Below are 15,583 nucleotides of genomic sequence, written 5' to 3' on the forward strand. Positions count from 1 at the left end.
CAGTTCCGGGTGTACTCCGCCTCCTGCCCTTTGACACCTAGGATAGGCTCCAGCACTCCCCGCGACCTTTCTGAGGATAAGCGGCTAAGAAAATAAATGGAGGGATATTTGAAAATTTGGCCCTCCCTTTTTTAAACTAAATGGAATATTTCCTGGTGAAAAAAGTCACTTCTTTACATGGAAAAAAGGGCTGACCTCAAAATAGGTCTAATCTCAGAGAGTGAAGTATAATAAATTTAGATGGCAGAATATCCCAGATATGTTGTTGACGACACCTGAAAACTGTTCTACAATGGGGGAAAAATTCTGTTATGTTTCCTTCAAAGAGACCATAAAGCACTCTAACCTGAGTGTGTAAATCTGATCAAGACCATCCTGCTCATCCAAGCAGTCCATGATGTGTTTGACCATCTCCAGTCCAGTCCTCTGTTGCCCGGACAGGCCTTTGCCCGAGCCAGGTGCGCCCGGTCCTCCTCTGCTCGCATCGCCTGCTTCATCCATTGATTCATCTTCAGCAGGGAAGGGCAAACTGCAAAATGCAAAGGATGGAACCATTTCTTTAAGAAAGGTGCAAAGATACAGCAGATACAAGGAACTAACTTTAAGTGTTCGATATAGCATCCCAGGGGAGGAACTCATTTAGTATACACTTACGGTAGAATAATATGCATTTACAATCTATATTATAGCTTTTCCATTACAGCGTATTTGCAGATGGGGGGGAAAGCGGCGCTAAAGCACACCAGCACTCCCGCAACCCTCGTGAGGATAAGCGGTTAAGAAAATGGATGGATGGAGCTAAGGTATCAAGTAGGTATTTATGTGTAGAAATGCATATTTATAATGGGAAAAAAATATTTAAGATAAAAAGTTGTATATACCGTATATTCATCACTGAATTTAGAATATATTTTTATAATTTCAAGAAAAAAGTAGGACAATTTTAAGGTAAAAAGCAGAAATATTAGGACAATAAAGTCTTTTACGGTGGGAAGTCAAGGGTAAGATTTCCCAATATACCATCCATCCATCCATTTTCTTTGCCGCTTACCCTCACGAGGGTCGCGGGGAGTGCTGGAGCAGCAGGCGTGGGACACCCTGAACTGGTTGCCAGCCAATCGCAGGGCACATCGAGACAAACAGCCGCACTCACAATCACACCGACGGGGCAATTTTAGAGTGTCCAATTAATGTTGCGTGTTTTTGGGATGTGGGAGGAAACCGGAGTGCCCGGAGAAAACCCACGCAGGCAGGGACAGGAATGAACCGAGGTCGTCAGAACTGTGAGGAAAAAGCTTTACCAGCTGACCCACCGTGCCGCCAAATACACCATAAAATTAAAATCATTACGGGCCTTTGTCTCACATGAGATTTTCGTTTGTTAGTGGTCACATTTTTTTTAACAGCTTTTGGTGCGCAACTACCTCCCACTACGCCGGTGACGTGTGTTGCGCAAATGACATCTCCTGCGACGCAGCCATAGTAAAGATTATTACAGCTCCAGTATACCGCGAGTGCACCTGTTATTTTTCTCCTGGGGTGAAAACAGGGGGCGGCAATTAATTATTCAAGCGGCATCCGATTGAGCCGTGGCTTTTACGTGAGGAATCTCGATGCTGCTACTTACAAGAACTGAAGTGTTATGTTCGCTTTCTTCAGGTTTTCAACAATGACATCCACCTGCTCCGAATTCGCTTCAACACTGAGGTCAGTCAGTAAATAGATGTTAAGTTGATCAGAACGTTTTTCCCTTAAAAAAAAAAGGGCACATTCTTAGCAAAAGCGTTACCAGATTTAAAGAAAAAAAAAAAAAAAAAAAAACTTACTTTATTCCTGTTTGAAGAAGATCCATGCAAACCACAAGGGCGTCCAACCCTTTTGAGAACAGTTAAAGGGGACGTGTCTCTTTGAATGCATTGTACATTTATTTCATTTTTCATACGTGTTAAGTGCGAGCAAAAGATACAGTCGGCCTGTTGATTCTCCGGGTGGACCTGATTCTCGATTTCCTCCAAGAGCTCAAAGTCAGGTACCATTAGGTTGCGGTGCACAGTGATGTTCTGGTACTGGCCATCTTGAGCCAGTGGGTTCTTGGTGGACTCTGTTCCAAACAGAACCAAAGCCAATTCGTCTTTGACCTCGGCAAACACCTGGGAAAACAAATAACAATGAGGTGTGCTCTGCATGATAAATTACTAGCTAATTCAATTAAAAAAAGAGAATATTTACACTACAAGATTTAAGTCATAATCACAGGAAAATCAAGTTTGTTTTTTTTTTTTTTACAATTATACTATACTTTTGCTCGGCTTGTCCCGTTAGGGGTTGCCACAGCGTGTAAAATTATGTAATTTCTAGAAAAACATAATTTTGCAAGAACAAAGTTGTACATTTGGGAGGAAAAAAAATGTGGGATATGTTAGATTAACGTTTTCATATTACAAAAATAATGTTGAATGTTTTTAAATGTTTTTCAGATTTAAGTAAAATACTTGAAATGATACAGATACTGTGAAAAACTGAACACAAATTTTGTATTTTCAAATGAAAGGTCTATTGTTATGATAATGTCATAATTTTGGGGGGAAAATATTTTTTTAAAAAATATTAAAATCGCAATATTACACAAAGTCATCTATTTCTTATGAAAAAATGTTTATTTCCAAATGTAAAGTCACATTATGAGGAAAAACATGTCTTAGAGGTTATAGTAAAATATTGTTGGGAATCTTTCATCGTTAAGCTTTTTTTCCAAACAAAAATATACAACAGTATTCTTTAGAGATTACAATTTATATTTTGTGCATTTTTTTTTCTTTTTCTGTTAGGTTTGAACGTAATACGTCCGCGACTATTCCTTTGCACTGAATAAATACATCATTTAACAGTTTAATGTAATGAATATTTCATGTTTACCTGACGTTGGACAAACTTCTGAACAACTTGTTTGGCGAGTTCGAATGGAGACTCTTCACCCGGGAACGAGTTGGACATGGAAAATCCAACATCCATGCACAGCACATGAAAGGACTGCAGTGCAAAAAAAACACACACAAAAATATGTTATTATATTGGTCATTTTATTACAATCAAGTGAATCATGACGAAGGTTTGTCGGCTTCAGCTCGCTCCTTCAGATATGCCCCAACACCCCTCTTCACGTCATGAACGACACGGTGTATTATGGATACAAACACAGCAAAATAATAAAAAAGAAGTACAGCCGAAAACTATTACCAGAAACGTGTATAAAAGTTACGAGCCTCCATGAAATAAAAATGTACCTACTTTGGACATTTTTGTTTCACTCCTTGAGAACCGCTGTGTCTCCTGATTAAACGTCCGGGTAAAAACAGCGCTCACTTTCAAAAAGAGAAATGTTCCGTGATTTTGAAGGTATTTTGTTTTGTGCTTTTTTTCCCCAGTAATACTATTTCGTACGATTAAATATAAATGTGTTTATATCCATGCAAGTATTTCATAAATAATTTTACGTAGTTTGCAAAATAAAGAGTAATGAATAACTGGAAGTATTGATTCTATTTTATTGTATGAAAGTGCCTATTTCAAATATTTGAAACTTTATATGGTTATTATTTCGAACTTTATTATATTTATCAATAAATTTGAGAGTATGCTGAACTATTGTTAGCCTTACACTTCTGAGGGTCCACTCACACGTTCCAAACGCATGCATATTAGATAAATTGAATAAATTGTCCATTGGTGTGAGTATGAAATTGATGTTTGTCTATAATATGGACCCTGTGAGTGACCTGTGACCAGTTCGGGGTGTAGCCCACCTCTTGCCAAAATTCAGCTGAGATGAGATCCAGTTCACCCCTGATTAAACAAGAATGATAGAAAATGGATGGACAATGCGGAGCACAGAAGTAATACAAATAAAATACACACACACACGTGTAGGTTAATCATAGTCATGGAGTTGTCATGCAACAAGTTGATATTTTTATTTGTGAAATAATTTTCCATGCAGAAATCAAGAAGCTCCAATTACCTGACCGTCTCAAAACGTGACATTTCCTGGTCACCGTTTTGAGATCATATTTATGACAAGTGTGCATAATGTTCAAATCACAACAAATGGAAAATTCTGGGGAAAAAAAAATCTCAGTATAAAACATCTTCGACATTTGTATCTACACTTAATAAATTAAACAAAAAAAACCTCAGAAAACGTAACAAAGACGATATGGTGAGTAAACTTGTATTTTTCATTCAAAAATTGTAAATGAAAGACGTGTTTGTGTATAGTCGAAACATACAATGCAGTTCAAAAGTCAACTAATAACTTGATTTATTTTTGATATCGTGGAACAGTCGATAGTTAGGCACCAAATTTTGCCAAGGGGTGGTATACAAGCAGTTCAGGAAATGGATGATGGATAATGTATTATAAAAAAATTAATATAGATATAAAATAATTTAAGATGTATATAAAACAACATATGAACATAAATAACTAAATATACAGCACTGTATGGTTTGCATAAAATATATTTTTGCACATATACTTCAATTTGATGTTATTTAAGTTTATCGGGAGGTGTCAGAATATATTTATTTAATAATCTAATTAATAACATAGGGGTAATAAATGTGACGGTACTAATGGTACTTTGTATGCAGAAATGTGTCCGGGTGGTGCGCACGTCCGCTTCATTGAAGATTCTAAACCAGGGGTGTCAAACTCGTTTTTCTCACGGGCCACATTGTCGTTCCGGTTTCCCTCAGAGGGCCGTTATGACTGTGGAACAAAAATATTTAATCATCTCATCATATTCACATCACCAATTTGTGAACTAGTTTTGGAATCAGAAATCAAAGGCAATGTGTTTTTCAACTATTCACATTTGGTAACACAAAAATGCTCGTGATATCTCAACTTTATCATTTATGATATATGACAATTTGAAATTTTGGTACAGATTTTTACAAGAATCATGGAAATTCACACGCTAGATGTGGCTTTGCGGGCCACGTAAAATCTTGTGGCGGGTCGGATCTGGCCCCCGTGCCTCGAGTTTGACACCCGTGTTCTAAACTAAATTGTCCATAAATCAGTTTGTCTATTTGGTGTGTGCGATTGACTGACAACCAGTCCAGGGTGTACTCCACCTCCATGCGACATATCTAATGGCACCCCGAGACTTTTGCACAGGATTGTACCCGTTGCCATTTTTGGTGTTCATGAAGTTTTCAAAGGTTTCAAAATTTCGCAAATTTCTCTGTCTTCGCCATTGCACTTGTTTACGTTTACCAGCAAGCCAGCACGTGAACCGGTTTCCGCCCAGTTTCACACCGACGACGTGTGGGCAATTTCCCGGGGAGCTTTGCTCTGCAGCGTGCCGGAGACGGTGTCGGAGTCGAGCAGCTCGATGATGCTGTAAGGGGAGCAGTCTTCCAGGCCCATCTTCCCGCAGGCCCAGCCGCAGAATCCCTTCTCCAGGTCCCTCACGGCTCGCCACCACCGGCTGAAGGCCCAAGACACCTGCACCACGGCGGAGTACAGCGCCAGGGACAGCGCCAAGGGCATGATGAGCACGGGGTAGAAGATGATGAGGAAAGGGCAGATGGTGATTTTGTGCCAGAACGTCCGCTCCTCGTTGTACACCAGGAAGACGTTGTACCAGGTCAGAGTGCCGTAGTAGAAGGATGTGATGAAGGAGAGCAGGAAGACCACAGGGGCGCAGGAGATGCTCCACAGGACGACGTGAGGCCCCCGACACACGCCCAGGCCGCAGGACCTCTTAGAGTCCTCCCCGGCCTCGCACTCGGCGTCGAGACGCTCCCTGGACTTGGCCAGCTCGCGGAGCTCTTTCTCTGTCATGGTCACGTGGATGTCCACCACCTGGCCTTTCTTCTTGCCCCGGGTGATGGTGCCCGTCAAGGTTACGTAGCGGCTGTCTGGAGGAAGGCTCCAGCCTCCGTCTGTGGTGCAGACACAGGTAAAGAGATCTACTAGATAAGTAGTTCTCAACATTTTTACATCAAGTCTTCTTCTTCTTTTTCTTTCGGCTCGTCCCTTTAGGGGTCGCCACAGCGGGTCATCTTTTTCCATCAAAGCCTATCTCGTGCATCTTCCTCTCGAACACCCACTGTCCTCATGTCCTTCCTAACAACATCCATCAACCTTTTCTTTGGTCTTCCTCTCGCTCTTTTGCCTGGCAGCTCCATCCTCAGCACCCTTCTACTAATATACTCACTCTCTCGCCTCTGAACATGTCCAAATCATCGATGTCTGGACTCTCGAACCTTGTCTCCAAAACATTCAACTTTGGCTGTCCCTCGAATGAGCTCATTCCTAATCCTATCCAACATGCTCACTCTGAGTGAGAACCTAAACATCTTCAGTTCTGCTTCCTGTTGTTTCTTCAGTGCCACCGTCTCTAATCCGTACATCATGGCCGGCCTCACCACTGTTTTATAAACTTTGCTCTTCATCCTAGCGGAGACTCTTCTGTCACATAGAACACCAGACACCTTCTGCCAACTGTTCCACCCTTCTTGGACCCGTTTCTTCACTTCCTTATCACACTCTCCATTGCTCTGGATTATTGACCCCAAGTATTTGAAGTCATCCACCCTCGCTATCTCTTCACTCTTCCTCCTCCACTCCCTTCACATTCACATATATTCTGTTTTACTTCGTCTAATTTTCTTTCTTCTCCTTTCCAGTGCGTGCCTCCACCTTTCTAATTGTTCCTCCGCCTGCCCCCTGCTTTCACTGCAGATCACAATATCATTTGCGAACATCAAGGTCTAACCTCGTCTGTCAGCCTATCCATTACTACCGTAAACAGGAAGGGGCTCAGTGTCGATCCCTGATGCAGTCCCACTTCCACCTTAAATTCTTCTGACACACCTACGGCACATCTCACCGCTGTTCTGCTTCCCTCATACATGTCCTGTACTATTCTAACATATTTCTCCACACCAGACTTGCACATGCAGTTCCACAGTTCCTCTCTTGGTACTCTGTCATAGGCTTTTTCTAGGTCTACAAAAACACAATGTAGCTCCTTCTGACCTTCTCTGTACATTTCCACAAGCATCCTCAAGGCAAATAATGCATCTGTGGTACTCTTTCGAGGCATGAAACCATATTGTTGCTCGCAGATACTTACTTCTGTCCTGAGTCTAGCACACTTTCCCCCCATTCTTCTGGCACCTTCTCTCCCGCTATTATTCTATTGAATAAGTTGGTCAAAAACTCCACAGCCACCTCATCAAATTGAGGTGGCATCAAATCTTGTGTGTATTAACTATAAGAAGCAGATTTTTTTTTCCACCTTGTTTTGGTTTGTGGCAATGCTCTGAAACGAGACAAGATGACTTACCTTCATTTGTGGGCGTACAAAGGAATTTGGCACCCTCCTCAGCGCTCCTCTCAGCTCCCTCTTCTTCGCCTCCCTGGTCCTCACCGGGCCCTCGCTCCACATCCGAGCGATAGATGATGACGGACTCTGGACGCTGCTCTCGTTTTCTCCTCCTCTTCCTCCTCACGGACGGCCCCGCGTCGCTGTCGTCGACGCGGTTCGCCGACGATTCTGACCTGAGGGAGATGATCTGGGGGCTGCCTTCTCCTTCCGTCTGGGACTCCTCTACGTGGGTCATCCTTGATGCTGGCCTATAGCCAAACTCTATGAAGACTATTTTGAATGAGGACTACTGTCCACTCATTGCTTTCGATGCAGGAACCGACTGGATGGATGACATGAACAGAAGTCCAAAGGGAGAGATTAAAAAACACACACTATTTTAAGCCACAAAATGAATCACATGTGCACTAGGATGGTGACCTACTTTCGGTGTGCATCCATGCATGTGCTGAAGTTAAAAACAACAGTGTGTATGCTTAATATATATATATATATATATATAATATATATATATATATATATATATATATATGCAGTATCGAATAAACAATGTCTGATCTATTTGACAGATAATGTCTACGATTGCCGTTGGTTTCCTCGCGTTAATGTATCATAACACAAGCTTGTGTAGTTTCGTTTTAGAAGTGTTTTTCTTGTGCTGCGCGATTTCGGTGAACATTTTAACCACAAATGAAGAAATTAAATTGACAATGTAATCCATTCTCCTCCCATTTAAGTCACACCCATGTCCGCTCTTTTGTCTTCCGATAGCCGGCAAACGACAAGACACGGACGAACGAACGACAACCGATAGTAACGCTTACCTTCGCGGAGCTACGCCAGCATTGGATAGAATTGAAATAATTTCAAAGATAAAACCTGAAAAATGTGTCGCGTTTAGCGGGAAGCGAACATATCACACATTCAGTTGTGCAGATGGGTTACGCAAAAAAAAAAAAAAAAAAAGACTCGCACCACCGTCGAACCGACGCCATACGTAATGTTGTTTTGGGAATAGCGTCCAGCGGCCGGCTGTACAGATGCGTTACGCAAAATCATTTCCGGAATACAGTAGCACTTAAGCCCCCCCCCTTACTTCCGTCAACTATCACGAAAACACGCCAATTATTTATGTATATATATTTAAAAAAAACTGTCTTTAACTAGAATAGTGATTGGCTAAAATCTATTTTTATTTTTAAAATCCTGTTCTTCATTACCCGGTGAATTTATGTAAACTACATACGTAAACTAACCTCAGATCTGCAACAAACGTCTGAACTTGAATATGCGTAATTGACTCAATAAGTGCATATTTTGTAAACAACGACACCAGTTAGTTAATAAGTTCATTAATTAACCCAATATATTACAAATTATCTCTCGTCAACTGAGCCTTGCCGCGCAAAAATTGCGTCAGTGAACAGCAATTAGAAGTCAAGCTAATTTGCTAATGCTAAAGCTAAAGTAAACTGAAACTAAAATGGCATATCAAAATACAACTAGTGCCCTTGATAGGCTCCTCTGCCGGTTAGGTAAGTCACTTTATTACAATGCTAAACACGTTCTTCCTTTTACCTCATGTTTAGTCTTCTATTCACCATAAGTGAATCAGCGCAAGCTAATGTGGTTGTCTTCAGTTGGTATAAGTGGAAAACAGCAATGTTCTGCTAATGAAAAGCCTTCTTTGAATGCATTTTTCTTTTTCTTTGTATAGTCATTGAAATGCGTGAGCTTTTCCAGAAGAAGAATGATCTTGATCGAGAGGTTGAAGGTAATGCGTTAAAGTTGTTGTTTTTAAAATGTTATTCAGTCATTTTGAAAGAAACTAAAAGGGCACCCATTTAGTTTCCTATCTTGTGTGATTAACATCGGCTTGTTGCATGTGGCCACAGTTTGTAAAGCCGACATTGCCGAGAAGAGGACATGTATTGAAACGACACGCGCACATATCAAGGCATTGGAAGAGGACGCTGACGTCAAGCGCAACAATTTGAAACACAACCAGGCAGTGGCAAAAAGGTATTAATAGATTGTAATCGTTGCAATAGGGCAAGATTTTGCAAAAAAAAATTTGCAGCCTAGTTACACTGACCACTTTGAACTGAGTACAACCCAGTAAGAATTTTGAAAATCAAGTGGTGGGTTACAACGTCCTCATCACGGCAGACGCTGCATCAATCCTCCTCTCGATCTCCCGTTCCATTCTTCCTGACACTCATTCATTCTTTATTGACTTCTAGAAAGCAATAACAAAAATTTCAGGAAGAAATGACTAAATATTCTCATATCATAAAAAAAATGGGGCATTCAAGCATAAATTGTGTTAGATTTTTTTTTATATTCATTGAAGTGAATAATGTTATATGTATTTTTCATTACAATATCTATTTGAGAATGTTTATTGGCATGACAGTGGGATTTTAATGATCACAGTGGTATATTTAATTGCTTTTTCTTCTCCTAGCATGAAGGTAACACAGGGTTTGCTCCAGCAGTACAACCACACTTTGAAAGGAGAACTGGAGAGCGTAAAAGCCAGTTACATCAGTGATAAGTGAGTCTGGCAGTCGTTATTTTAGCAAATTATTTGGGGAATTAATATTGTATATCTTTCCCCCGCTTTGCTTACTTAGGGAAGTCTTTGAAGAAAAAATTGCAAGCTACAAGAAGCTGTTTCAGGAACATCAAAAGCCGTTGGCGCACAAGCTGCAAGCGCTAAATGACGACACCGAGAGTCCAATCGTGGCAGTGGAAGCCAAGCGAGGGGGCGGGGCCTATGTCACAGGTAATGCATACGTGCAGTCAATATTTACATACCTGAATGTGAACCCGTCTCCTGAGCCACACGGTAAGTGAAATTAGCAATTTCTCTGGCCTTGCAGTCAGTTGAGCATTTCACGTCTAAAATATTTGATTTTGCAGAATCTGGTGCTCCTTGTTCCTCCTTAGAGAAAGGACCAGAGAGGTATTATTCCCGTGTACTTACACAGAAAATAGATTAGTGACAAGTACATTGGATGTAAAAAAAAAAAAAAAAAAAAAAAAAAAAGGCTCAACCCCCTGTTTAAATAGCAGGTTTTTATGATATATTGAAAAAATCTGACCCAGTTAAATGATTTCAAAACTTGATTCACAATTAATGTGAACTATAATCTGTGCAAACAATTAAAAAAATATATCTTCGAGAGGGGAAATAAAAATAAAACACCAAGATAATGGGATTGCACAAGTGTGCACACCCTCTTAGAGCTGGGGATGATGCTATTTTCTGAATCACCCATCACATTATAACTCATGTAAAATGGGATTCAGCATACACATTCCCCAATTTAAGATTTTCCTAACTTTCTAACTTTATGCATAATACCAATACAAAATATGTACACGCCGTGCAAGTATGATTTTTGTACACCTTGGGGGTCATCAACCTCACATTCAACACTGTAGTATCTGTGAGTTTGAATGTGTGTGGCTTTAAAAGGTGGGGCCGGGCCTGCTGAGTGCTGTGGGAGACAGCAAATGACCCTTGTGAGGATAAGTGGCTTGGACAACGGATTGGAAACATTTTCTCTGGTTTTATGTTTTTTTTTTATATCAGAAACAATGGCATTTGAACAGGGGGTGTTTATTTTTTTACATCTACTGTATGTAATATCAACTGTTTGACGTAACCCCCCCCCCCCCCCCGAGTGACCTTCATCGGCAGTCCACCACAACAGCAGCCATGGAAATGGAGACTTCACGTGTGACGGAATCCACGAGTCACGTCTCCGCTGTGAACGTCACTGAGACAAATGTGAGACTGCAGCGGGCCCGGTACGAACGTCGTCATAGTCGTCATCCTTCTGTCTTGATTGGTCTTGTTTGGACTCGATGCGACAAACGAAGAGATGTCTGAGCGGTCCACAAACCTCCGGGGATGGGAACCCTGAGGGAATGGACGCGCAAAGCGAGGCCCAGGAATCATTTTTCTTCAGCGCTGATGAAAGAAGAAGCAACGAGCAACACGTGAGGGCAGAAGGTAACGACCTTGGTTTTTGAGGACCGCGTTATATCCAGTTTGCATGCACAATCAAACCAGAGTCCTAAAACTTTCTTTTTTAGTTCATCGTAGACCAGATGAGATGTCCAGTGAAGATGAGGGGGACAAGGAGATCGGACCATTGAGCCAAGTAATTCAAACAGAATCCACGCAGCCAACATGATACATTTTTGTGAGGATAGTAATGTGTAATATTTTGAAGAGAGGAAAAAACTAAATGTTTGGATTCTGCACGCGTATCTCATGGTCCAAAGTCTTGGACCAAGATTAGATTGGTCGCTTTTATAATGCCGTTGTGGGGACATCTCAGTAGAGCAAACACTTCAATTTTTTCAAAATAAGTTTTGAATTCCTAAATATTCATAGTTTTAATTCAGACATTTGAACCGCAAATTGTCCAAATCTTTGTAGTTTCAGCTTCTTATCTCGTCACTTAAATCTTGTCAGATTTCGGTCATCCCCCGTGAAAGCAAACGAGTACATTTACAAAAAAAATATGTTTTGGTTTTTGGGTTCATTATCAATATTTTACGACTATTTTCTAACATTTTACTGACCAAAGCAGTAATTAGAAAATCAAAATTTTGGTTCCATTTTCTGCAATTTCAATTCGAAAAAAATGTCCTGTTGTATAATAGAGGAATGGATTTTTAAGTTGTTTTGTTTTTTAAATCTGATTCATCATTCACCTGAAAAAATAATTGGCAGATTAATTGATTATTAATCATTAGTTGCAGCCCTTTTGAAATTGAAAATATTTATGACTTTTATGTTTCAGTCTTATACAATTGCCGAATGAAAAAGAATTCTACCTTTTACATAATTCAATAGATACCCATCCATCCATTTTCTAAGCCGCTTATCCTCACGAGGGAGTGCTGGAGCCTATCCCAGGTGTCAACGGGCAGGAGGCGGGCTACACCCTGACCTGTTCGCCAGCCAGTCGCAGGGCACATGAAGACAAACAGCCGCACTCACAATCACACCTATGGACAATTTAGAGTGCCCAATCAATGTTGCATGTTTTTGGGATGTGGGAGGAAACCAGAGTGCCCACCCAGACAAAACCCACGCAGGCACGGGGAGAACATGCAAACTCCACGCAGGCGGGGCCGGGATTGAACCCAGGTCCTCAGAACTGTGAGGCCAACACTTTACCGACTGATCATGCCATTCAATAGATATGAACTTTAACAAATACTTTCTACAGTATATTTAAATAAATTAACTCAATACATATGGCAAGATTTAAACAAAATCTTTTTCACCTTGATGTTGTTTTTGGAGGTTTTTTTTTTTTTTTTTTAAATACGGAATTTTTGTTGGCAGGGAAAACAGTCGGCTGCGTCGGAGGAAGAGGAGTCGGCACGCGGGCAAATGGAGGAAGGCGCTCCGGCAGAGGAGGAAGAGGAGCCGGCACCGCATGAACACGTGGCACAACCTCAGTCCTCCGCTGTGCCCAGAACGCCAACATTCCAGTTGAGGTTGGTTTCGTTTGGGCAAATCCTGATCAAAACAAGAAGCTAAAACGGTGAATGCGTGCGCGCGGTCGTTTTAGCTTCAGCCCGGCCGAGTCGCCACTTCAGGGCCTGTCCGACACCAAGTCTCCAGCCTTCAGGTTCTCGCTCAACTCTAATCCCAGCACGCCGGGTTTCTCCAGTTTCCTCTTCGATGCGGTCTCCTCCAACGATGAGGTAACGACGGAGAAAGTTAACCATTACGCCACGCGACGGAGGCAAAGCCAAATACTTAAAAACCTCATTTTGTCTGCAGCCGCTGTCGTTCCCATTCAGCAGCTCCTTTTTCACCGACAAGGTAGGAGAATCTCCTCTGGGGTTGACTTTTTCTGCTTGTATTTCAAAACAACAAAAATATGGAAGTAGATTCTCGTGCCACCAGGATTTGAATTTGAAATGTAAAGCGATCACGTTTTCAATAATTACATTTCAGTGTAACCTTTTCAATGTTAACAATTCTACGGCTACAATTCGCTATCTGAAATTCAACCAGCTACAATTCTGTCACGAACCTCCGGCCCGAGGCCGGACGCAATTGCAGGACTCCAAGACGAGGACATGATGTTAGGCGTACTTTTGTTCGGTCCGAGAAGGCAGAGGCACAGAAACTCTAAGCAAAGGCAGGATCCAAAAACGTGAAGCGAGGTCTGATGACTACGAGACAAAACTATGAACTAGGACTTGACTATGGAACATAAACTAAGACAGGACTAAACTAAGGTGGCACAGCAACACTGTTTACTCCACTATATTTAGTGGTGGAGATTCCTACCGTCAGCGAATGCAACTCGCGAACTCAGGGCACAACGAACTGGCCAAAACTTAAGTCGGTGACGTCACGTGACTAAGAAAGCGTAACTGCGATTGGCCGGGCGTTCTCCCTGGTGGGCCATGCGATGAATCTAAGACGGCGGATTGCAGCAACTATTGAAAATGTGATCACTTTACATTTCAAATTCAAATCGTGTTTGAATAACACCAAACCCTGTCCTCTGCTTCCAGAAAAACGAGGAGAGCAAATCGGGAGGTAAATCAAACACTCATCGCCTGCTTTTGGTTACAGTTGGGAAAATAATTTGATCTCCTGCGGAATTTGTAAGTTTGCTCACTTAGAAGGAAATAAACACCGATTTGACTGACCGGCGACCAGTTCAGGGTGTAGTCTGCCGTTGACCCAAAGTTAGCCGAGATGAATTCCGACCCACCCGGAAACGTAACGTGAGGAAACGTACAGATTTCGCAGGGGCTCAAATCCTTCATTTCTCCCACTGGACATGTTGACGCATGCAATTCTGCAGACCTGGACTTCCTGTTCAACCAGCTAGAGAGCGACGACTTCCAGTTCCCCTTCACCGCCGAGAACCCCGCGGATAACATGGACAACACCGCCGACTTACCCTTTTCGTTCAACTTTTGAGGGAAGGCATTCGCAGTTTGCGTTTCCGCAGCAATGAGAAAGTTGTTCAGAAAATGTTTTTGGGAAACGTTGCATGGACGTTCTGTGTTTTGGCAGCTGGTTGCACGTTTCAAAGTCCGTGATTAATTGCACGTGCCGGTCTACATGAAAACATATCTCTGGGAATTTAGACTTGAAGTCTCAACATATGATTTATATTTGCCTTAATTTGAATCCTTACCTTTGTTCTGAAACGACTAAAGCTCTGGAAACTGTATTCTCGGGCCAGGAATACTGCACTCTGTCATTTTTGTTAACTGGACGGCGGGATCAAACTATCACCGGGTTTCATTCAAAACAATCAACGGTGAAATGATCAATTTGCATGTTTCTATTTTGGGGAGGGTGGGGGGCAGGTCGTTTCTAAGCGTTTTAATCTCCAATATTGCTTCTTGGGGCTAATCTCTCTCTTTGTACTGGTTTGGTTTCATTTCTCCAGCAGTGTCCCAGTTAAAGATCAATAAATAATTCAATCACTCGTTATGGTTTTAAATTCAGTCATTTCTGTAGAAGAGTATGTTTAAAAGGAATCTCAATACTCAAAAACAACAAAATAATGTCCTCCTCTCTTCAGGGTCGAAATATTTATTCAAGTCCGCAGTATTTTAGTGTAAAATGAAGGGAGAAGGCAACAACATGCATATCTAATATCTAATATCTTTTGTTTTCAGTTCATGATTGATTCAGTAGTAGTTACAAAGTAAATCTTTGGCTGCACTCCGGAATAGAGCTCGTGCACCTATGTCACCGAAGTCACGTGATTGGTCAAACAAAGCATTGTTCAATGCTAAATCCATTGAGACGAAGCGAAAATATGTCTTATAGCACAACGGTCAGAGTTTTGTCCGATAGCCTTAAACATTTAGAAGGTGATGATAAACGGAGGTACGTGGAAAAATGAGAGACGCTCGGCATAGAGGAGCCATATTTAATGCCGAAGTCGATGTTTTCGCCGATAAGAAATTGGACTGTTACCTCGCTTGCGCTTGTCTTGTTCAACTGGATCCGCACATGTACCTGGTGAGAAAGTCGTCGAGATTTACACGGAAGAGTTTGAAAGCGTACAAAAATAAGGACGCACACAAATATTTCGTTGCTGGATCTGTTCTAAAACAAGAATAAATCCGCTCAGATTTTTTCAATACAAATACCAATATTTAAA

General features: G+C 41.5%; 3 protein-coding genes across 7 annotated transcripts in view; 1 reads left to right on the forward strand and 2 right to left on the reverse strand.

Annotated features, from left to right (window-relative positions):
• Positions 1-3,367, reverse strand: part of xrcc5 (X-ray repair complementing defective repair in Chinese hamster cells 5) — a 20,605-nt gene extending 17,238 nt beyond the window's left edge. For both annotated transcript variants that reach the window (XM_061841477.1, XM_061841478.1), the window contains exons 1-6: positions 3,289-3,367; positions 2,917-3,030; positions 1,967-2,150; positions 1,827-1,875; positions 1,628-1,750; positions 347-529 (exon numbers count right to left, since the gene is read on the reverse strand). In XM_061841477.1, coding sequence (XP_061697461.1) covers positions 347-529; positions 1,628-1,750; positions 1,827-1,875; positions 1,967-2,150; positions 2,917-3,030; positions 3,289-3,297 — 662 coding nt within the window. In that variant the 5' untranslated portion in view covers positions 3,298-3,367. The remainder of the gene's footprint in view (positions 1-346; positions 530-1,627; positions 1,751-1,826; positions 1,876-1,966; positions 2,151-2,916; positions 3,031-3,288) is intronic.
• A 598-nt stretch (positions 3,368-3,965) lies between these two features.
• On the reverse strand, positions 3,966-10,348 carry tmem169b (transmembrane protein 169b). 3 transcript variants are annotated; one of them, XM_061842325.1, is made up of 3 exons: positions 10,224-10,348; positions 7,362-7,725; positions 3,966-5,952 (listed from the first exon to the last, which is right to left on the reverse strand). In XM_061842325.1, exons 2-3 carry the CDS (start codon positions 7,636-7,638, stop codon positions 5,318-5,320), a joined length of 912 nt encoding a protein of 303 aa, XP_061698309.1. In that variant the 5' UTR covers positions 7,639-7,725; positions 10,224-10,348; the 3' UTR covers positions 3,966-5,317. The 3 variants fall into 3 exon arrangements, with proteins under 3 accessions (XP_061698309.1, XP_061698310.1, XP_061698308.1); XM_061842326.1 differs by lacking the exon at positions 10,224-10,348 and adding an exon at positions 8,982-9,083; XM_061842324.1 differs by lacking the exon at positions 10,224-10,348 and adding an exon at positions 8,228-8,360.
• On the forward strand, positions 8,060-14,900 carry LOC133512571 (uncharacterized). 2 transcript variants are annotated; one of them, XM_061842321.1, is made up of 14 exons: positions 8,060-8,938; positions 9,121-9,177; positions 9,299-9,425; positions 9,871-9,960; positions 10,040-10,191; positions 10,329-10,371; positions 11,097-11,202; positions 11,241-11,427; positions 11,511-11,578; positions 12,778-12,932; positions 13,007-13,142; positions 13,222-13,263; positions 13,968-13,992; positions 14,264-14,900. In XM_061842321.1, the coding sequence occupies exons 1-14, from the start codon at positions 8,887-8,889 to the stop codon at positions 14,380-14,382; spliced, it is 1,359 nt and encodes a 452-aa protein (XP_061698305.1). In that variant the 5' UTR covers positions 8,060-8,886; the 3' UTR covers positions 14,383-14,900. The 2 variants fall into 2 exon arrangements, with proteins under 2 accessions (XP_061698305.1, XP_061698306.1); XM_061842322.1 differs by having other exon boundaries at positions 8,074-8,938; positions 11,295-11,427.
• The last annotated feature ends 683 nt before the right edge of the window (positions 14,901-15,583 follow it).

This window comes from Syngnathoides biaculeatus, chromosome 14 (assembly GCF_019802595.1).
Source record: "Syngnathoides biaculeatus isolate LvHL_M chromosome 14, ASM1980259v1, whole genome shotgun sequence".
NCBI classification, from domain to species: domain Eukaryota; kingdom Metazoa; phylum Chordata; class Actinopteri; order Syngnathiformes; family Syngnathidae; genus Syngnathoides; species Syngnathoides biaculeatus.

Excerpts from the sequence above, each read along its gene's own strand:
- tmem169b (XM_061842325.1), bottom strand. The coding sequence starts at position 7,638 with ATGACCCACGTAGAGGAGTCCCAGACGGAAGGAGAAGGCAGCCCCCAG. Across the intron at positions 5,953-7,361 it reads TTGTACGCCCACAAATGAAG|ACGGAGGCTGGAGCCTTCCT; the intron begins GTAAGTCATCTT and ends TCTGCACCACAG.
- LOC133512571 (XM_061842321.1), top strand. The coding sequence starts at position 8,887 with ATGGCATATCAAAATACAACTAGTGCCCTTGATAGGCTCCTCTGCCGG. Across the intron at positions 13,143-13,221 it reads CGGTCTCCTCCAACGATGAG|CCGCTGTCGTTCCCATTCAG; the intron begins GTAACGACGGAG and ends TTTTGTCTGCAG. Across the intron at positions 13,264-13,967 it reads GCTCCTTTTTCACCGACAAG|AAAAACGAGGAGAGCAAATC; the intron begins GTAGGAGAATCT and ends CTCTGCTTCCAG.